The sequence below is a fragment of the Orcinus orca genome, chromosome 6 (genome assembly GCF_937001465.1).
Source record: "Orcinus orca chromosome 6, mOrcOrc1.1, whole genome shotgun sequence".
Taxonomy (NCBI): domain Eukaryota; kingdom Metazoa; phylum Chordata; class Mammalia; order Artiodactyla; family Delphinidae; genus Orcinus; species Orcinus orca.
This window is the reverse complement of record NC_064564.1, coordinates 6507503-6530427: the sequence shown is the minus strand read 5'-3', so window position 1 is coordinate 6530427 and position 22925 is coordinate 6507503. Positions and strand designations below refer to the sequence as shown.

The 22925-nt window shown below is 46.2% G+C and overlaps 1 protein-coding gene and 1 pseudogene across 1 annotated transcript; one reads left to right on the top strand and one right to left on the bottom strand.

Moving 5' to 3' along the window:
* Positions 1–204: 204 nt before the first annotated feature.
* On the bottom strand, positions 205–2957 carry LOC125964753 (palladin-like). Its single transcript, XM_049711236.1, has 2 exons — positions 2866–2957; positions 205–1204 (listed from the first exon to the last, which is right to left on the bottom strand). Exon 2 carries the CDS (start codon positions 1138–1140, stop codon positions 205–207), a length of 936 nt encoding a protein of 311 aa, XP_049567193.1. The 5' UTR covers positions 1141–1204; positions 2866–2957.
* On the top strand, positions 2561–3651 carry LOC101285211 (ubiquitin-conjugating enzyme E2 R1-like; annotated as a pseudogene).
* The last annotated feature ends 19274 nt before the right edge of the window (positions 3652–22925 follow it).

Here is a 22925-nt window from a genome sequence, read left to right as displayed (position 1 = left end):
AGGTTTACCCACTGGACCACCAAGGAAGACAGCATGCAGCAACTATGACCCAGCGCAGCCTGAAAGAGTAAAACAAACAAAAACAAAAAACCAACCCGGGGCCATAGTATTGGCTTCTGTGCCCTTCCGGGAGCCAGCCCTTGCTGGGTAACAGAAATCTCTTCTTTCACATTAAAGTAAAGCCAAAAGACCACGCGCATCATCTCATAGCATCTCCACAAGCAAAGAGTCGCACCTGACCCGAGGAGGTGGGTTCCCGGCGACTCTGCACTCGAGGTACACCCGACTTCCTTCTGCCACCTCTTGGCTCCGCAGCTTCTGGATGAACCGGGGAGCGGCCAGCAGGTGGCGGGCAGCCGGGGGAGAGGGGCTCCGGCTGGGCTGGACCACGTCCCGGGCCGCCGCGGGGTGATGCCCGGGCTCCAGGGGCTCGGCCCCGGCTTCCACCTCCTGCTGGTCCCCGGTTGGGCTCCGGCTGGCCGAGGCGCTCATCGGAGCTGACAGCTGGTTCTTAGGGGACAGGTACCCGCTGTCCGGGGATGAGGACTCTCCGTTGGGGTTCCTGGTTCTCGGCTTGGAGGTTTCTCTGAAGATGGCCGTCAGCTCCTCGATGAGGGTGGCCGCCTTGTTGCACAGCGGGCTCTGGGGCCCGGCCCTGCCCCCATGCGTGGCTCTGGGCTTGGCACTGGCGCTGGGGGCTTTGGCACCGTGTTGCCCTGCCCTGCGGAGACTCCGGATGTAGCTGGGTCGGGCCAGCAGGGGCGAGACGCCGGGCTTCCTCCTGGACGCAGGCGAGGAGATGCGCTCGGCTCGTTCTGCTGGCAGCGGCGGGACAGGTGTGGGCTTGTGTGCGCCAGGCGTCCCTGGGGACAGGTGCTCACCCGGCCTGGCCCCCTGAGAGGGAGGCGACCCCCAGAGGCTCCCAGGAGAGGGGCTGAAAATCTGTGAGTCCTCCCTTTCCGAGTCGCAGTCCTCTGTCTCTGAGTTGGCTATGGCTCTGCGGGCCAGGTCCAGACTCTTGTTTATCTCCTCCTGGCTGAGGAAGGCCGACAGGCCGGGCAAGAAGTCTGCGTTCTCGCCATCTTCCGCCACGTCTGACAGGGAGTCGTAGAAGGAGTCACGGGAGGACATGTCGGACATAGTCAAGAGACGCTCATGCACTCTGTCTGATTTGGACAGGAAGGCAGGGGCCTGGAAACCAGCTCTGAAGGACAAGAGACACAACTGCAGTTAGTAGGAGCGAGTGGTGTGTGTGTGTGTGTGTGATCACAATACTGCTCATCCACAAGCTGGGAGAAACAGTAAGACAAACAAATATGCTTTTTAAGTCATTTTCCCCTATAAATTGGAAGAAACGTCAAGCACACTTGTGTTTATCATTTTAATTCGGTATTTGCCCTGTGAGTGAATACTAATCATCTCACTAAGCATCATTAAATAACTCAGGAGGGCCACGCCTGCCGTGGGTGCTGTGAGTGGACCAGGGCCCCCTTCCCTCCCCCCTCCCGCCTCCCCCCCTTACACCTCTAATTTCATTGATGTTATGAGAACAGGAGTTTGTTGATATTTTAAGCAAATCTGACACTGCTTATGTCACCCTAAACCACGAAATGCATTTTGATTCCAATTTTCACTGGTTTTTAGTTTTCGGTGAAATTTTTGAAACCTTTTCTTTTCCTGGTGTCCAGACATGTGTATTCACATTCATTCATTCACTAGTTAATTCAAGGCAGAGTTGAAATCGCTTACTGAATTTCAGGTGCAGAGGGACAGCTGCGCTCTAGACCAGGGGCTGGCAAACTTCCCCACAAATGGGCAGATGACCCCAGACCACTCAGCATGAGGGGGCATTGTGCCGACAGCGCTCTGCAGATTATTTCACTTAAAACCCTCACAACTGGCGGCCCCAGTTTAGAAAGGGAAAAACTGAGCCAGAGGATGTGAGAAGAAGAGCCCAGACGACGACCCCAGAGCCCACGCCTTCGCCATATGCTTCCCTACCATCATATTATCGTTTCACAGCCGAGGTCCCAGCAATGGATCCGACTAAGAAAACGTGGGTCAGAAATCAGAGTTCTGCTATTAAGGATATTTAGTGCAAAGTGAAAATAACATGATAGATTTTAAAACCTCACAAAAAGCACTGTCCGAGGAAGCTAGAGAGCACACTTCTGAATGGTGCAACAACTTTAAATTCTTTTTTTTAAAAAATAGGGAGTGTTTGCCGGAGGCAGATTAAATCACCTGTTTATGAATTTATATTTTGGTTTTAAAGAGGCACCATCTGACAGGATCCAGTTGTCCAGATTAGGTGTAGCTTAGAAACCACTTGCACAGTGAAAAAGAAAACAATAGCAGGAAGGTATATGTGGTCCGGGTTTAATCTGCAACCCCGACATCGCCGCTAGAACATGCACGTGGGCTCGGGAAAGCGCTCATAGCATGGATGAAAGGGGAGATTTCCACGTGGCCCAAACTCACCAGAAAATTATGCTTCAGAGATGTCCGTGTTATTCAACCTTCACATTAAAAGGTCGTAACCAAAGAGATACAACTGCAAACATTTCCGTTATTGCCCTGAGATTTCATGTGTTATTTCACACAGCGCTTCCGGCAATTCCGTGCTGGTGACATCCATACAGAAAATGCAACACACTGGCAGCGGCGCAGAGCTAGTGGAGGGCCCGGGGGCTCCGGGCGGCAGACGTCCCGTGGCTCCCACGCGCCCCCGGCCCCCGCCGCCGCCATGGCCGGGTCGCCGGCGCCCAGCTCGCAGGAGGCGCTTCTGCTGGAGCTCAAGGGGCTGCAGCAGGAGCCGGTGGAGGGCGTCTCGCTGAGCCCGGTGGACGAGGGCCGCCTGCCTACCTGGGCGGTGGCCATCTTCGGCCCTGACACCTACGACGAGGGCGGCTACTTCAAGGCGCCTCGAGAGCCCCCTCGACGACCACCGGCCTGTTAGTCCCTGACCAAGACGTAGCACCCCGACATCTACGGGACTGGAGACGTATGCGTCGCCGTCCTCCGCCCACGCCAGTCCATGACGCCCTCAGAGCGGCGGAGCCCCGCCCAGAACGTCAGGACGCCGCTCCAGAGCGCCGTCTCCCTCCCCCTCAGACCCAACACCTCTCCCGCCCACGGGGGCGCCTACGTGATGCACGGGAAGCGGGAAGAGAGCAAAGGCTAGTACCGCGAGTACACGGACAGCAACGGGAAGCAGGTCCCGGGGACGACGGTGCACGCGGAGCGGGGCCGCGTGCAGGTGCCCACCACGCCGGCCGGGTCCTGCGTGAAGACCGGGACCCCGGCGCCCGCGGGGACGCAGAGCTCTTCCACGAGGACGGCGAGGCCGAGGCCGACCGCTGCTTCTGGGACGACTCGCAGGACTTGGGCACCGAGAAGCCCTGACACCGCATCTTACCTCAGCCACCCGCCTGTCTGCCGCCGCCACCACCTCCGGGCGCCAAGCGGCCCGGGGTCCCCCAGCCCACGTCTCCTCCGCCTCCGCCTCCAGGGAGGCCGCCGCCCTAGAGGCCCTGGGCCCCGCCTGGGCTGCAGCCAGAGACTCAGGGTCCCGCCTCGTGAGTGGACGGGTTGACTCGGGGTCATCTCTTCTCTCTCCTTTGGTTTGTTTGGAATCTAAATAAAGCAACTTTATGAGAAAAAGAAAAGAAAAGAAAATGCAACACACTAAAAAAGAACTAATGTGTAAAAAGGAGTAAAGAAGGGGTGAGGTCAGTGGCCACTGCACAAGCAGGGTTGACGATTGGAAAGTGAGGCATAAAGTGTCTATAAATCATTGCCGCCTGCCTCTGTCCTCTTTTCTGAAGGAAGTCGAATTGCCTGGAAATTCCCTCTTCTCCTCTGCGTCTCCTTCATCGCTTCCTTGTTAGTTTGGTTTAGTTGTCGTTTCCCCTAAAACTCCCGTAAGCTGCAACTATTTTCTGTTTTCTTTGGCTTCCTGCGGGTCCAGCTTCTTCGTGTGGAGAAATGGTCCTTCCCAGTTTAGTCACTCTTCCTTTACCGGAATGATAAATTGACCATGAATTCCACTTACTATGCACAAGGGAAGCTTCCAGGAGGGCGAAGATGAGCCAGGCATGGTCTCTTCTGTAACCATCTTACAATCCAGGAGGAGGGATTAGGCAAGAGTCAAGAATGACCCAAAGACAAGGAGGAAAATGATGATTCCTGTTAAAATAGGAGATCGGAAAAAATATATATATATGAGATCGGATGGTGAGAGAAATCACACTTACGAATTTGGCGGTGCCATTCCTTTGCTGCTTTTTTTGCCGGTGGTCCCCCGGCTAATAAGAGAAGGTCCAAACGGGGCAGGCAGGTTACCTGTGCGCTCCTGGACGGTCAGCGAGATGTGAAGTCTCAGGCCTCGTCCCCCACGATCACTGTGACAGGCGCTGCACCCACACCCAGCCACCTGCTCCCGCTCTGAACATCGTCTTCTTTCACGTCCCTGAGCTTTGCGCAGGTGGTTTCTTTCGCCTTTCCCGTCTGTTCTGTTTTTCCAACTCCAGCTCATCCTTGAAAACTACTTAATTTCACTTCTTGTTGGTTACTTTCTACGATCCTCCAGTCAATACAATTCACTCCTTTTTTTGAACATGACACTCTGCAGGTATTTTGTTGTAACATTCATTTTGTTGAACTATAAGGATTAGTTAAGAACCCTGTGAAGGCCGGGAAAGCAGGTGTTGCCTGATAGCCTTTCTGTGCTGGACGCCTGGCAGTGTCTGGGTCACGATCGTGGCAGGTGAGGGAGAAAACCACACCTAGTGTTTGAACCAGTTTTGAGCCCTGGGTGGGAATTGACAGGAGAGGGAGCCACGCATCCACAGCAGACACGGGACACTCTGCAGGTATCTTGTCCCCTCCTGTCCTGGAGGCCACTCCTGTCCCCTCCACTCACTCAGCCCCAGGCCCCGTAACACCTCCCTGGGACAGGCTGTCTTCGGTGAGGAATCGTTCTGCTCTTTGTGCAGCTTTGTCACCTGTCTTTTCAATGGTCACTCATCGCCGGGGCTCTGCTTTCTGAGAAGAACTTGATAAAGTAATCAGTGCTGCATGTTCATAGCTGCTAATGAATACACATAAAATACACATTACATGTCCTTGTACCAGTACAAAATGGTGGTAGTTCTGACACCACGTTACAAAAAAAAAGTAGACAGTGATTTGTATGGTTTTCATTACCCTCAAAGAAAGTTTGTCATGAAAAAATTCAGAGCCGGAACGACATTTGTTTTCTGGCATCCCTGCTATTAGACGTCGGGAATTCTCTAAATGTTGACACTCTTCGACGTGTGGATACCGGTGAGCTCAGGGTTAAATTCTGAGTCATAGAAATATTGGGTTGGCCCAAAAGTTCATTCAGGTTTTTCTGTAACCAACTTTTTGGCCAACCCAATACAAATCATGTTTCTGGCTTACGTCCTCTGTTGTCTTATTCATCAGCATCGATTCGTTGAGTGCCGGCTATGCGCTAGGCGCCTCTTCTGCAGGCTGGGGACACGGCCGTGAGGAAGATGGGCTTCTCTGCCCTAAGAAGCTGCCATTTTAACAGGAAAAAAGACAAAAGTAGGAAACCAAGGAAATGTCAGGTTCTGATTTTCTTATACTTGTTTTGGTCTCAAATCTTTTGTTAGTTGATTTTGGGAAACTGTACTGTGCTTTTATCCCTCAGATCATCTTTCAGAGTTGTTAGGGTACAAGGGGGATGGGACGGGATGGACGGATGCTTGCGGGCTCCCATCGGTGTCCATAGACCGTAGCAGTTCCGGACAGCTCGCTGTGGGTGGGCGGGGCTGACGGTAACAGCAGGAGGACACTTCAGGCCAGCGGTGCCTCAGACTCTGGGACTGTGCAGTGAAGGAACTGCGGGCGCCCTGGGGATTCTCTGAAGGCAGACCCCTCCAGCAGGTGATGGTGCCAAACCCTCAGGCATTAGCAAACATGTGGTAAAGCACAGGCTTGGGAGGGTCTGCAAATAGTGGGAGGCGTTATAGCTGCCCGCCCACCTTGACCTTCAGCAGACCTATCAGTGTCTGGCGTATCCCAAGGAAATGTTGCTATCAGACGTCAGCTCCCATGGTCACCTACGTCATTACATCCCTGTGCATACTTCATCCATTCTCATGGAATTTTATGCCATTTAGTTGATAGGTTATTTCTCATGGTTGATTTTACGGTTCTCAGCTTTGCCCTAAGTTCACATTATCTGAATTCTGTTGGACCCATATTCCACTATGAAATATAGAGCGTGTAAGTTTTCACTGAACATTTAATGTTTCATATATCACACATTCTGACATAAGCAATTTTATCCTCTTAAATTGTCTTGGCATTATGATCTTGGTATTTGGGAAAACATTTGTTTTTGAGCTCCTGAATATGTAGTACACATATATATCCATATGATTCAGATACGTATACGAATATACAAATAATAGAAAAAAATAGGCAAATTTTTAAAATTATGAATAACATTTGTTTTTAGAGTTGCTGACTTTGGAGGATAATTATCTGAAAAAAAGATCTGTGCTATCGAGGACAACCTTCTATTTTGTGGGTCAGAAAATACTTGTGGGACACCCCCTGCACCGTCCCCAGTGGCAAGGAACACAGGCTGTTGAAATGTAAAAAAACTCCCCCACTTGAGAGGAGGTTGGGGAAGACAAGGCACCTCATGAGAAGCAGCAGAGTCCAGGAGGAAGAATAATTCAGTTGCAAACGACAAAAGTCTTGATTTCCAAGTTTTGAGCTGCAGGCTTTCCTATAAAGATGATCCGACTTGTGATGGTTAGACTAATCAACTTTACGATGATGTGAAAGTGATAGGCCTTTGGTAGAATCCGTATTTGGAATTTTGAGCTTTTATCTTTTCCCAGGCCACTGATGTGCAGTCTGATCCTCTCTCGAGATGCTGGGCAGCGGCCGCAGTGCCCAGCCAGCTTCGCGATCACGAGGGTAAACAACCGATGTACTTACAACCCTCTGGACCCAGACAACCACTCTGCTTTTCACTGTCATTACGGTATGCAATCAATTACATGGAATATTCAACATTTTGTTAGAAAACGGGCTTTGTGTTAGATGATTTCGCCCAACTGCAGACTGATGGAAGTGTTCTGGGCACCTTGAAGGTGAGACAGGCTGGGACCTGGGACCCTTTGCTGCAGTGCTTGCACCTCTCCTCAAGCAATAAAATACAAGGAAACTGTAAGGGACTAAAAATAACTGCGTGCATGCGCAGCTGGGGCAAATTCTGGACAAAAGATACAAAAAGACCAAAAAACCCAACTGCCACTTCTGAAGAGCCCGGAGCAAAAGCGGGGTGTCGGGAGCAAAAGCAGAGTACTGCACATGCCCCCTGCGCACACCACCACCAAAGGGATGGGCGAAACACCTAAGCCACCCCTCCTGATGACCCCTGGACACACTCCTACCCTCACCCCATATAAGGAACCATCCTGCCCCGCCATCAGCGCGCGAGCAAGGGCACCTGTTCCTTGTTTCGCTTCCCCTGTTGCAGCAGGGGCCCCCATAAAGCCTTGCCTGAATTTCTCATCTGGCCTCTTATCAATTTCTATTGATTAAGGAGGCCAAGAGCCCTGGTTGGTAACAAAGGTGGGCTGGGCTAAGCTGTGACCTTCGGTAGGTAAGTGAGGTGTATTCAGTGCATTTTCAACGTGCGATACGTCTGCCAGGAGGGAGCCCCATCATGAGCTCAGGAAGATCTGTAGTGAACCATTGGATCCTGAGAATAATAGATGGGGGGAACACTATTTTTTTTTATTATTTTGATTACCCAACCTACAGCATAAAACATTCAATTGTTTAGCCAAAGTTGAACCAGGAAATGGTAGACATGGTTGAAATTGGCATGGAACTGCCACGTTGTCTTTTCCGCACTTGGTGTATTTACTTGAATAATTTAAACAAGGGGAGGACTTTTGCAATAGTTTATGGAATCCTTTGCAGAGACTTTGATGAGTGGCTACAATTTTGAAAGGAAAAATCTTTGATGTTAGAAAAAGACTGACAGGCACCAAGGATCATTCAGTATCCCAAACCACACGGGCCAGGTGCTTTAGAGAGTGCAGACAGGGGTAGCAACGTTTCACTAGGCGTTTAAGATGTGTATACAGTTAGAGATAAATACAGGAGGAAGGTTGGAAGATGGTGCGTCAAGCAGTGGGTGCTGATTACGTCTGCGGTGGGTTGAGGATGGGGTTGTTAGGGGAATCTTTGGTTGCTGTTTTCACATTCTTTGGGGAAAAAAGTGGAAATTCTGAGTGATTTTAATATTGAACTTAGCATTTTGTTTCTGTTTATTTTCGTATTTAAACAATTACTAAAAATAATAAAAACTATGGGTACAAGGATTCAAGACTAAAAATATTTTAAAATAAAACCCAAACTATGAAAACCAAACTTGAAAAAGCTTTAAAACTTCTTTTTTCCTTGTTCTGGAAGCACATGCAATTCCTAGACGAAATTTCTTCCTTCTGTTGAAATAACTTTTTAGGTCCAAGATGGAGCTGCTCCTGCCTGGGAGCCATGTCAGCAACCTGAAGCTTAGGGAACTTTTGTGTCCCTATGAACACTCTGCTTGAACAGAAACTCATGCATCCGGTCAGCCAGCCCCAAGCCAGACCAGCATTGGTTTCCTTACTTACCTCCTTCCTCCATCTCACCACAGAAAGGTGAGTCTGCAGCCCCAGCTAATCAAGTACTTTCTATTTCTCTCTCCCTTGTTCTTTATCCTATAAAAGCTTCCTGTCTTCCTCTTCATGGTGAGGCTCTTCCAAAAGAGACTGTCCACTTCATGAAGGGTTAAACAAAGTGTGTTTGTATCACCTAAATTGTCTTCTTTAATCATCATTTTAAAATCCTTCCTTCCTTCCTTCCTTCCTTCCTTCCTTCCTTCCTTCCTTCCTTCCTTCCCTCCCTCCTTCCCTCCCTATAGGGCTAAAGTCAAATATGAAAATTTATTAAACCCTTTTTGATGCAAAAAGATGCACAATAATTTTATAATCCACTTCTTAATAAATACATGTGGATTCCACTTTTTCCTAATCTTTAAGTAAATTGTCATTACAGGGAGGCATGGCATATTTTTACTTCAGTTTTTAAATTCTCCCCAGACGGTATATTGTATCTCAATTGCAGAGACATAACATAATAGCTGATTTCATGCCCACAACAGCCATATAAAGTGTTTCCAGAGAGAGTATTTGGAGTTACCGGTGTCCTCTTTGTATACTATCTTTATTCACCGTATTGAATCCATTCTAGATTTTACTTCCAGACCATCCATGTCTACTGCCACTGTCCTTATTCTGGCCTTCATTCCCTCACCTAAATTCAAAGCCTATTTACCAAACTTGTATCTGTGTTCTCTCATATGATATAACACATCCAAGTCAGAGCTGCTCTGCTCAGTCTTTATTTCCTTTGCTGGAATTTAACCAGGACTCGGCCATCGCCTCCATGCCTGAATTCCTGGCTGGAGCTCAGATAACACAATTCCCTTTGATATCTTATACACACACACACACACACACACACACACACACACGTATTAGCCTCTTGTCGTGGCCTTGGAGATTTCAGGTGGTATCTCTTTAAGAACGTGTCAGATTTATTTTGAAACTTGACTAATGCTACCCTCTGCATTTTTTAAAAAAAGGAGGTAAAGAAATCAAAGTGATTGTAATTGTCCCGTGTAATCCAGATCTCTATTATATTGTAAAGTATGCTATGACCCTTTTAATTTTCAGTTTTAACAACCAACAGCAGCTCAGACAGAGAACTGACACGGGGACCCTAATCCACATCGGACACAGGAATGCAGAAGGACAGATTTGTATTCTGGGTATATGTAATCATATATTCACAGCATACGTATTGCCTTGATAAGTCTCTTAGGCCTTGTCTACTGTTAGCAATAATTTGTCAAATAGACTCTGATTTTTAAAATCTGGATAACGGAGGTGAGCATTCAAGTTCTGTCTTAGAGGAAAAAGTATATTGGAAAGTATATCTGTTCTGTAATAAGGATGTAATTTCTGCACATTCATGACTGAACGGACTTGGTCAGTGTTATATTGTCAGGCAATGGGCTCCGGATGTCGACACATTACTCATACTAGAAGGTAATTAGTATTTTTAGCAAATGTTGAAAAAGTAACATGAGCCTGAAGTCATTCTGTATCAACCTCATCTACTGGATTCAAGACAATTTCATGTGTAACTTACAGCCATGTGATGTAGAATTATACTGTAAGTTTTCAATTTGACTGGACCATAGTTTCCCTTAGGACGTTTTATCTTTTAAAAAAAATGCAAACTTTATGCATAGTTAGGATTTAAAATGTCTGCCTTTACTCTCAACTCATTTAAAAAATGCTTTGAAAGTGTAATTAACAACTTAAAAATGTGACCAAAACCTAAAGTATATCATTTTAACCCATCGGTATTTAGCTTAAGTATAGGCAAGGTTTGAGTTAGCTGCATTCTTATTTTCTATAAAACATAGACATGATCTTGACAAATGTGGGCTCCATCAGTACATTTAATCCTTCTGGAATTAATAGCCCCAATTTAGTTTTACGATTTTAATAGAAAAGGCAGCTCTCTGACAGCATAGGTAGAACTAAAGCCCTGCAGGTAAACCTCATGTACTTTCTGTTTTGGGAAGGACTGCAAAATTCCCATTACTTCTCTCCAAATAAAAGAAAAGTCAAGACATCTTCTAAAGTGTCACATCTTCTAGCAAACTCCTGTTGTATTTTTTAGCTTTCAATAAAGAGCTTTAAAAATGTTGCTTTACTAGTTAGCATATTAAGATATATTTTACAGACCTTTTCAATCCTTGGTTACTTTGAAGACTCCCAAAAGGTGATGGATTTCAGAGGAGCGTTTCTTCTTTTCTGGGGGAGTGAAGGTGGCCTTGTTTATTCATGACACACTGCTTGGTCCGTGGTCACTTTGAGGCAGCTCTGGGCTCAGACCCCATCTGTCCTCTTCCTCCACTCAACTATATTTGGTAACTGAACTCATGTTTCCCCAGACGGCCCTGGCCAGAGATTCCAGAAGCCAGCTCTAAGGGCTGGGTTCTTAGAAAATTAAAAGCACTTAGAGTAGAGAGAACTATATTTGTGGATCTAATAAACATGGGATTGACACATGTTCCTCTACTCTCTGACCTTGTGACGGGAAATCCCCACCTGTCTTTTAAATGTATTCTTAATCAATTAAATGCTCAGTGTGTGACTCTGAGAAGAAAAAGCCGCACTCCTAAAGAAGGCTCTTCTAACTATAATCTTCTGCTCCGTGCATTTAACTTAGTCACGTGGTAGATTATCCGAAAATATCCAGTAACTATTTAAAAATTAAGCCACCTGTCAAATTGAGTGGAGAGCCCCACTGGTCTCTCACTTCCATTTGTTAATTAACAATTATGATATGACTTTGTGTGGGTTGAGGACATTGTCCATCGTGTGATTAAATAGAAATGCACACACAGGGCCTGAATCTTCCACACATTGCAATGCCGAGCTGTCAGCCCAAGGTTTAGCACATCCTGACCATCCAGCAGATATTTGTCGATGAAATAAATAAATGTGGAACGAATACTGTTCAGGACAATATGAACCCTTTCACAGCTGTAAAAAAAAACAAACAAAGTCTCACAACCGTCTCATTACTTATTCTGTAGCATCTCGTTATAACATATTCTAATATTTTGAACTTCCAAATAACAAAACACAAAAATTCTTCTGTTCCAAGGTCAGACAGCGGAGCCAAATATAAGTGGCGGAAAATAATCACGCAAAACTTCCTGGTGCAGTAAATTTGGAAATGAAGTGCCTAGTCTTTCTTCGTCTGGATAATATCGTTCTAGTCGATGCAGGTTCTTACCTAAAGAAGAGTTTTCTCGTGGTGGACCACTTAGGAAGGGCTCCTCTGAAACTTTACAGGCAACGCTGCTCCTTTATAATCGGTCCTTCTTGAAAATACCGATAGATACATTCGTGGGCTGTTTCACTGCTTATGGGGAGGAGAAACCCCTCTGGCTGGTAAAAAAAAATGCGCTTATGTCTTCTTCTTACTAAAACCCTTAAGATAAGAGTAAAAACCCAAAAGGATAAAAATTCGGAGCGAAGGCAGTAAAAGACTCCAGAAATGGACAAAATGGATGGGAAATGGTTAACAGAAAGACGAGTGGTCTAATTAAACTGGAAAGTAAGTGGCTGGAGGGGGAGGTGCCCGTGGGAAGCAGTGATCGCCCCGAGTCACAGAAAGGCTGGGATTGGAGGCACCTGGCCTCTTCCTGAAGCTCATTCTAACTGGCAAGTTTGGTGAGGCCGGTGCTGAGACAGGGCATTGGCTGAAAGAGCCCCAAGCGAGCAGTCCGAACTGCTGCGCGTTTCCACGTCCTGCACACCACCCGTCACCCTCGCAGAAGACAGGCACCTTGTTCTCTGGAGCATAAGACGGTGTCCAGGACCAGGGCCGTGGACACAGCGGACGGAAAGGGTGAGGCCCGGAAAGTCATTTCTGGGAGCTGGGTGGGGGGAGGAAACAGAGGCTTGGACTAGTGCCGTATTTCTAGAACAGAGGAGTGATGGGAATGTGGAAAAACAGTAACATTTGATACAGCTTGGCATCGTTGTGTCTGTGACATTAATATCTGTACCTTTGGCGTTAGAAAATGTCATGATCAAAAGTTAAACAAAGGTCTTCCCTGGTGGCACAGTGGTTGAGAGTCCGCCTGCCGATGCAGAGGACGCGGGTTTGTGCCCCGGTCTGGGAGGATCCCACATGCCGCGGAGCGGCTGGGTCCGTGAGCCATGGCCGCTGAGCCTGCGCGTCCGGAGCCTGTGCTCCGCAACGGGAGAGGCCACAACAGTGAGAGGCCCACGTACCGCAAAAAAAAAAAAAAAGTTAAACAAAAACCTTTGTTGTGTCCTGAGGCAAAGTGCAGGTGGAAGAGATTATAGGAATCAAAATGTTGTGACCGTTCCATGATGTTACCTTAGTTAAGGAAAGAGTCGCTGAGAGCAAGGACACAAGTGGTTACAAATGCCACTAGACAATGAATAATCTCCCCCTCCTCCCCCGCCCCTCCCCTTCTCCATTTTAAGGTAAATGGATGCTAACCATATGACCCACGCTTCCCCTAAATGTCTTAACAGATTTTATTGTTGTATTAATAGTAAATTATGCAGGAGCCACTAGGCATTTTTTCCCTCTGCAGCAGACTGCACCTAGGCAATAACTTTTGTAAGTCCCGGGGTTCATTTTTACAAGCCGACCTAAAGTGTGTGTTGAGGACCTGCACACTCATACTAACATCTCCTATGAAGACACTGCCAGGAAGATGCACATCCTTGCAGTTTCTAGAAAGAGATGGGAATGCAACCCAGTGAATGTTCACTGCACAGAGTGACAAAAAGAATCATAATCTGTTATTGGTAAACTAGGGACTCATCCTTTTCTGTTGTGGAGTCATTCCCAAACCAGTGACAGGACGCTTCCCGTTCCTCTTTCCAGGAAGAGTAGTCAAGTTATATTATGTTTACTGTGTCTTGGTCACAGGAGAAAATTCACACCTTTTTGTAGAAATAAAAAGTTGAAAGTTGCAGGTGTGAAAACCGTCATAAAGACATTGATTGGTGTGTATGATGGAAACAACGCTGTTGTGTTGTCTACAGGGATATGGGGGCTGGTGCTTCTGGGAGAGATGCTGGTCCCAGCCCAGGAGAGAGCAGGGATTTTGGAGCCTGGAGGGACACAGAGGTAGGGGGTTCGTGCAGGATAGAACAGGGGCTCATCAGAGCGAGGTTTGACCGTGGACGCCTGGGCACTGAGCATTAGGCACGGTGGCCTGGGGGGGCTGAGTGACAGCGGTGGGAGCCTCTGTGTGCCAAAGGCCACAGGGCCAGAACATTGTGTCACCATGAATCTCGGTGGTGAGCATGCTGGTTCACGGACCAGAGAGGCCTCGCCCTCATGTCCGTGGATTGCCCAGTTCCCAAAGCCTGGGGTAACACCTGGGAAGTGATGAAGCTTTGAGAAGAATAAAGAAAAAAGAAATAAAAAGGTAGCTGTGTCCTGAGAAGCCTCAAAGATAGATATGATTTTATTCAAAAAGACAAAGAAAAGTGACTTTTCTTGACTAATACGAACATGCAGCAAACCATGCTTGTTTAACAAGTATTATAAGAATCTGAACACAAAAGTTCTTTTCCTTAGAAGAGATTCTTGATCAAGGCTCTTAAGTTATTACGGGAAGGTTCTGGGGATGTTACGGATGAGACCTGTGCATACGCAGGTGTATGGTGTGTGGTCCACTTTTATTTACCCCCAGAGCCCATTTCTGTGAGCACCGAGGTCAGGGTGGGGTGTGACCCCTCCACTGGATCTTAGTTCATCTTCCAAATGGTTACTTCCTCTTCTTTGTATAAAAATTCCTGCTCTCTCCAAGACCTGCATTGAGGGCCCCACCCTCCTTCCACATGTTTTCAATTAAGACTTGGGCTCTGGTTGAGTTCCTGCTTCTCTCCACTCCAGGTGCATCCCCTACCCTGGTGACCTCAGCCTGTTTGTCTATTTCCTCCACACCCATGTGTATTCTACCTGCCTAGCTCTAGACATCTTCATCTCCGTTCTCTTTACAGATGACCTAGGGGGACCGCTCCCCCTCTCTCATCCTGCTTCATAGCAAATTATTGAAAAAATTCATGTCTCAGAACAATAAATGTTAATCATCTCACAGCATTTCTGTGTGTCGGGAATGCAGTAGGGTCTGAGCCTGGTGATTCCGGGTCAGGGTATAGTGACATTGACGTACAGACATTGCCCAAGGCTCCTTTCCTCTGAAAGCAGGACTGGACTTGGGACTCTGAGAAAGCCGGATTCACCTAGAGTGAGTGACTCAAGAAAGGGCAAGGTCCAAGCCCCCATGTCATTTATGACTCGGCCTTGAGGTCACATTCCTTCCTGTCTGCAGCATCCCTGGTTACACAAGTCACACTGCTCCCTGTGCGAGGGGGCTCCACAGGGGTGTGGCTATGAACAGGCGAGATCATCCGTGGTCTTGTTGGAGGCTGTCCACCACACCTTTATTCCATTGGCCGCACCTGGACATGCTCCCTTTTGAAAACTGCAAATTCAAGCATCTCAGTATTTAAGCAGAAACTTCCATCCTTGAGGGCTCTCACTGATGTTTCTTTGTCACCGAGATTTCCAGGCTGTGGTCAGTCTATTTCCATATTCCCCATCTGTCCGCTTTACAGTTTCAGGCTGAGTAACGACATGGCATATTTTGGTGCGCAGGTATACAAACTTCCGTTTAGAAGGTGAGAACCTTGGTTGTTCAGACAAACATTAGGCAAAAGTAATCAAAGCTTCTGTGATGGAAGGGGTGTGAAAAGGAGTGTGCAGACCTGCCCCTTCATCCTTCTTTGATCTTTTCTCACCCTGGGGGCCCAGGAATCTCTGAAAATCCTCTGATTCTCCAGGAGCTGGTCCCCTTACCCCTTCTGGACACTTTCCTTCCCCCTTCATTCCTGGCATGGGCTACCAGCAAACAGGGATCATAAGGCAGCACAAAAAATAGTTAACTGAGAAACCTGATCAGGAAACAAATAAAATTAGAGGCATAAAATGCTTGCAGAATTGTCCTAATGAGCCACTTATTGGCCCATTTGGTGATTCTGGGAACAAGTGTCCTGCAAACCATGGCCAGTCTTCCTACTTCTTCCTCTTACTTTGTACGTGGCTTGGACGCATGCCACAGAATCAGGAGTGCCCCAAAGCCTTGTTTGATTAAACATGTTGTTATGTTCATCTGTACACAGCAGCGAACTTCAGATTTGTCCCTCATGAGTTCTATTTTATAAACTGTGGTTAAATCTGCTGCGTACGTGTAGCCTAAGCCTGTGGGTGGTCTTTTGATCATAGGCTTCTGCTACTTGGGATGTTTGCCAATTTTTGTATGTGCACAAAAATGAATAGAATTTTATCACAATAGCAATAAATGGAGATTTGACATTGAGAATAGATTTCTCCATGCACGTTATAAATGGCTATTGGGGCACAGTTAGTAATTATGATCTTAAGCAGAAATAGTATCATTTTCAGCTTGGTTCTTAGGGCCCGGCTGTAGAGAAGTTTTATTCTTCTGGGCTTAAAAGCCAGTAACATTAATTTCAAGGCATTTTTTATTGAATTCAAGCAAAATATGTTTAACATTTCTTTATAAAGAATAACATGGATATCAAGTTGAATAAAGAGAGAAAAGTGCAGATTGGTGTTTGGAATAGTAACATAAAATCTGGAAAAATTATTGGTAATAGAAGAATACACCATGGACAACTGGGTTTTATCCAAGTTATAAAGGTTGGTTTAATTAACACCCAAAGATCTAATACTTAATTCTCCATATTGATAAGTCAAAAGAGAAAAGCTCTGTGAATATCTCCATAGATTATTCATGAGCCTTTGGACACAATTTAAGATCCATTCTCAGTTAAAAAATACCTTAGTGGGGTGGGGAGGGAAGGGGTCTACTGTAACGTAATACATTAATTATATTAAAGCATATGTGTATGTGGTCCAGTTGTGGTCATACACACGTTTATTCACACACACCTAAGATGCAACACGTAGTGACACAAGATAAAACCCCAAGGAACACAAACCGTAGAATGCACGCCTTAACCTATTCTGAGGAAAAGGAAGGAACAGAGTACGGGAATAAATGGAATGCTATGGGAAGAACTGATTTTGTAGCACAAACAATTCTCCATAAAAATATTATACAAATGTTATAGAACCTCAATGAAAACAGCATTTTTGTGTGTGTGTGTGTAACTTGATACACTGATGTGGGTTTGTCTGAAGGAATTAGCGTGGCAAAATAAACAGGAAGATTGTGAGAAAAGGGACAGGACTGGATGGGTAGCAGCCCTTCGAGACTGCTGGTGTGCACACCAGCTCCTTATGGAAAACAGGGATGGGATGATGGCTTGAATGCGATGACAGATCTTTTCTCGTACAAGAAGCACATTACATCAAAATGGCAGCACATATTCAATAACTACATCCGTTTCTTGTTCTCATCGAAATCCACTGACCTGGCCCCATTGCAGTTTAAAGAGCTGGAGGCCCACTCGCTTCCTGCAGCAAAATGAAAGTTCGTTAGGCTCACGCAAACTGGGGGGAAAAAAGGATGCGGGATGGGTGAATAAGTATGCGGTTACAGGACTATATTCAAGACAGGATTAGGATAAAAATAATGTACATTTCAGTGTTTGTAGGATCATCATTATAGATGTATATAATATATGTATGTATATATATATCTGTAAATCTATACTGATGTCTGTTATTTCTCTCTCTTTTCTGGCACATAAATGACACATTTTAAAGTTTTCCTGGAGGGTGACATTGGGCAACCTGGGAGCGAGTGCCCTCTGACCGGGTGTGAGCAGGGCTGAGCGGGACATGGCCCCAAGGTGGCTGTGCAGTGTTACTTCTAAAAATGGCATCAGAGATTATCTTGACTATAACTGTTCTTCCTCCTTATTCTTTGCCTAATTTATCATAATAATTTTTTTTTTTTTTTTTTTTTTTTTTGCTGTATGCGGGCCTCTCACTGTTGTGGCCTCTCCCGTTGCGGAGCACAGGCTCCGGATGCGCAGGCTCAGCGGCCATGGCTCATGGGCCCATTTGCTCCGCGGCATGTGGGATCTTCCCGGACCGGGGCAAGAACCTGTGTCCCCTGCGTTGGCAGGCGGACTCTTAACCACTGCGCCACCAGGGAAGCCCTATCATAATAATTTTTAACATGTACTTTTTAACATACCAAGAAGTGAAACGGAAAAGGTGTCCCAAATGTACTGTTAAGGGAAACAGGCACGTTGCATCTTGGTTATTCTACCTGGAGGGTGAGATTAAAGAAAACTTTCAATCCTTTTTTTCCCCTTTTTATATCTGAAATTTGTGTGCTTGCATTACACTCACCATCAAAAAAAAAAAAAAAAAAAAAATGAAGCCAAAAAGGTTACCCACACACTGAGCTAAAGTCATTTTAACCTTTCAACGTCGTTTCTTGACCGACGAACCTATGAGAGTAAAAAATTTTGAAGTCGTTTGGGTACAAAATAGAGAAGAATCAATTCAAGAGATTCTGAATTCAGTATGTTTCAATTCAGAGAATTACAAATAAACTTCACTGATTTTAGTACCTTAAACCAGAGCCCTTCTGCTGCGGGGTGGCCCTGGCCTGTGGACTGGCCTCTGTCGGATCCGAGCACAGTGGGCCGTGTGCTGCGTCTGTGAACCATCCTCTTCGCCTGGCTGACGTCAAAATGGCACGTCTTTTGACCCACTCAGTCCCAGGTCTGTTCCGAGGACACAATCTCAACTACAGGAAGAGCTTTACTCAAAAACACGTAACAATTCCACATCACTTATAGTAGCAGAAAACTGAAGCAACTTTGATACAATTTATGGAACAGTTTAGCAAACTCAGGGAATTTTGAAGGGGCCATAAAAAGTGACTTTTTGAAGTGTTTGCATTATTTAGAAAAAAGGAAAACAGGAAGGAAACCAATAGTTTTTACAGTTTGAATGTAAATTAAAGCTTAAGAATCTTTGCATGGCTGAAAGTTCTGATGGTTGACATGGAAATGGTTTGGTATTTTTTAAAAAAGTAAAGCCTTCCCTAAACTGTATGAGGCCATTTGATTTGTTTTTTCTCCATTAGAGGGGAAAGGCAGATCTACCAGGATAATACGATATTTAAAAAGTGGCTTTGAGACTTCTTTGATGTAAACCACCATGGACAGCCCCTGTTTCTCCTAAAGTTGGCATGTTCTCTGCCTCAGGGAGTCTCGGGGCGGGGGAGCATTAGACTTGCACAGGGAGCGTTTGCTGCAGGACAGGCGGGGACAGGGGGACAGCTGCCCCCAGCTTCAGGGGCCGGCCCCCGAGGAGCCTGCCCTGGACCATACGGCTGTCACTCCCGGGAAAGCAGAAAGGAAGGAAGAATGTGACCAAGGGGGAAACCAGCTGTTGGAGCAAAGAAGGATTTAGACGCTGAAAAAACGCCAGCGTGGAGGACAGTTGCTGTGGCACGGAAATTCCGGGTCTGCCCTCCCCTGCTTCTGCTGGACTCGCTGTTTCTCAGCGCTTGCCGTTCTGGGAAGGAATTTGCTCCGAGCTGGTGCGCCTTCAGCCCCGAGGTTTCTTCTGACGGACGGAGGAGCAGGTGTTGCAGAAGCCTGCGGCAGAAATGGTGCGGACCCGGGGGCTCATCTGACGCCTGTCACTCTTACTGTAGTTTGGCTGGAGCGTATCGTTTCTTATCCAGGAGTCTTTCTGCAGGAGAAAAGCCAAGCCAACTATTTATAACACTTATGGGCAATTGCTTGTCCTTAGACACAGACTATGCTTTTGTTAATACCATGTTTATTTCTGATTTATAAATTGAAAATTATACTCATGAATGCACGACTGAAACGTACATGAATGTGATTCAGGATGACCTTTTCAAAGAAAGGGTGTTGATATTTTCATCCTAAAACATACTAAACTCTCTTGACTTAATTTTATCTCACGAGCAAATTGTCAGAAAAGCCCTTGGTCGGAAAGCCAATGGTCATATCGGTATTAGAGGGGAAAAAAGCATATGTAGAATGTTAGATTGTCAAACACTTGAGGAGTTTAATTTCTTATACTATTTTTATACTGTTTCATTTCTTGATTGTTTTGAAGAAATTTTTTCCAAAGCCAAAGAAATGCGTATATGAATTATTCACATTTTCAGTAAAGACAAGGAAACAAATAAGGCCAAAATGTCCAACATATTTACGGGGCCGAGCCTTCCTATCATGTTCAGAGTGAGAGCCGATGTCCTCCTGGGGTGCCTGGGGTCTGCTTCCTAGCTTTCTCTTGGTGGTTTCCCCTGGTTCCACGGTCACCCTGGTCTTTCTGTTCAGGCACACAGACCTTTCTGCTGTCCGTGGACCGTCACGCTGCCTCAGGGCTGGGCTGTCCCTCAGTCAGACGCGGCACCTCCCAGAGAACAGAATACGCTGGACCCTCCCTTCACATCTTTCGTCAAAAGTCAAGCTCTTAGCTGGCTTTTCTGTCCACCCATCTACAATCTAACCTCCGTTCTCCTTCTGTGCTTTATAACCCCTGATCCCTGTGCGCTTATTCTCTTGTTTAGCTAACACAATGTTCTTCTTGCTTCTCTTATTATTATTTATATTTTCCACCAGAACATAAGCTCTAAAGGAGGGGTTTTTAAATTTTGTTTACTTTTCCATCATCTGTGTATAACAAGTGCCTGGGACATAGTAGGTCCTCAATAAAGGCCTAGAAAGGGAGGCCTTGAAAATATGACGTTTGGGTGCAATTGGTCTGATGCTACTGTTACCGCTCAACCCAAGGAGTTTAAGGCTTGCATTTGCCTCACAACTCAGGGAAGGACCTGCAATCCAGTGCCCCATTCAGGTTTCCTGAGGAGAATAATAATAACAATAATAATAATGATGATAATAATAATAATACCTGCATCCTATTGCTTTGTGCTTGGCCTCTTTACAAGAACTAATTCATTCAATCCTTTAACACCTCCATGAGTTGGGCCATGTTATCTAGATCGACTTCATAGATGAGAAATTGAGGCCAGTTCCCTGACTCACCCGCTATCTTGGAGTTAACATGACGGGGGACTGGTATGAGATAGATCATCAGAATCAAAATACTCATTTGTCACTGTGAAGCTATGGTGTTCAGGAGAGCCAAAAAGGGATGAAGTGTAAACAGGCAGATCTAATCTGAAAGCAATGTTAATGGATTTTAAACCAGGGAGTGACATAATTAGGCTTGTATGTTGGAGGAATTACACAGGCAGCAGAGTGGAAAAAGAAAAGGAGAGAACAGATGACATGAACCAGATGACAGAATACAGAACTCATTCTCATCAGGGGAAGAGGTGATACAAAAGGAGAGTAGAATTCAGCTGTGCATGAGCCAGAATCCACCGGGGGCTGAACAGAGCGAGGACCCAGCAGCGGCTTCCAGGTTTCTTACTTAAGCAGCTAGAAATAGATGATGGAGCCATTAATCCCGACTAGGGATGTAAAAAGAGTAGATTTGGAAGGGAACAGTATAGCTGAAATCAAGGGAGAAGAGGCCCTCTCAAAGAAAAGATGGCATGAAAATCTCAAATATTGCCAAGAGGTCAATAAGCACTAAACAGCGCTGTTTGGATTTGGCAATCAGTAGCTCAAGGTTGGTGACGTTTGGCAGAGGGGCTGAAGGGCAGACTCCGGTCTAATGGTAGGTCAGCTCATCTTTAGGAGTTTGAAGGGGAAGAAGTAGAGATGGTGCGTGTACACCCTACGAGTTTCCACGCGGAAAGAGAAGTGGTGAAACAGGGCAGGGGCTCATTCTTACCTGTGTTTCAAGGATGGGAGTGACTTGATTATTTTAACGGAATTGATGGTAAATGCCAGTTGTACTGAATTCTTGTTGCTGCTGTAACAAATCACCACAAACTTACTGGCTTAAAACACACAAATTTGTTCTCTTTCAATTCTGAAAGTCAAAAGTCTCAAATCAAGGCGTTAGCAGGGCTGTGTTACACCTGGGGGCTTCGGGAGGGACATCTGCTTCCTTGTGTTCTCCAGCTTACAGAGGTGTCTGTATCACCTGTCCTCTGCCCCCTGGCCCTCCATCTGTAAGGCAGCAGCATGGTACTTCTCACCCCTCTGACCTCCTGCCTCTCCCTTATAAGGGTTCTTGAAATCACATCGGGCCCCCTGGATAATCCAGGATAACCTCGCATCTCAAAATCCTTAAATCAATCACATATGCAAGTTCTTTTTGCCACATAAGGTAACATTCACAGGTTCTGGGGATTAGGATATGGACATTTTGGGGGTCATTTATTTGTCTACCACAGTCCACCCTCTGTTCCCGAAGACTCTCATCTATTTTATCCTTTTTTTTTTTTTTTTTTTTTTGCGGTACGCGGGCCTCTCACTGTTGTGGCCTCTCCCGTTGCGGAGCACAGGCTCCGGACGCGCAGGCTCAGCGGCCATGGCTCACGGGCCCAGCTAGCTGCTCCGCGGCATGTGGGATCTTCCCGGACCGGGGCACGAACACGTGTCCCCTGCATCGGCTGGTGGACTCTCAACCACTGCGCCACCAGGGAAGCCCCTCTCATCTATTTTATGTGCAAAATACATTCACCCCATTCCAAAGTCTCCCAAAGCCTCAACTCACTTCCAAAAATTTCATCTAAATCTCATCAGCTCAAAAGATCCAAATCCCATCACCTAAATTATTTAAATCAGGTATGGGTGAGACTGCATATGAACCACCCTCAGACAAAATTCCTCTCCATCAATGTAGCTTGGAAGCTAGAAAGCAAGTTATGTGCTCCCAAAATAGAGTGTTGGGACAGGGATAGGGTACCCGTTATAAACATCCCTGTTCAAAAAGGAAGAAAATGGAAGGAAAAAAAAGGGCACTTGTGGGTCCCAAGAAATAAAAAAATCCAGAAAGGCAAACACCATCAGATTTCAAGGCTTGGGAACAATCCTTTGTGGCTCTGGGCTCTGCCCTTTGGGCTTGAGGCTCTTCTCTTGGATACATCCTTCCTTTTGAACGAAAGGTAGCACATGTTTGCAGCCGAGTAGTCTAACAGATGGTTGCCTGCCTACAGAATTCTGCCAGTCCTGCAGCCTTTTGCATTTCTCTGTCCCTTTCAGCGCAACCTGGCAGTGCTTCTGCTGATCGAATGTTCTTAGGTACCTTGTGGGTCTCCTGTGCACTCACAGGGATTCACTCCATTGAACAAGTCTTTCCTGAAAATCCTA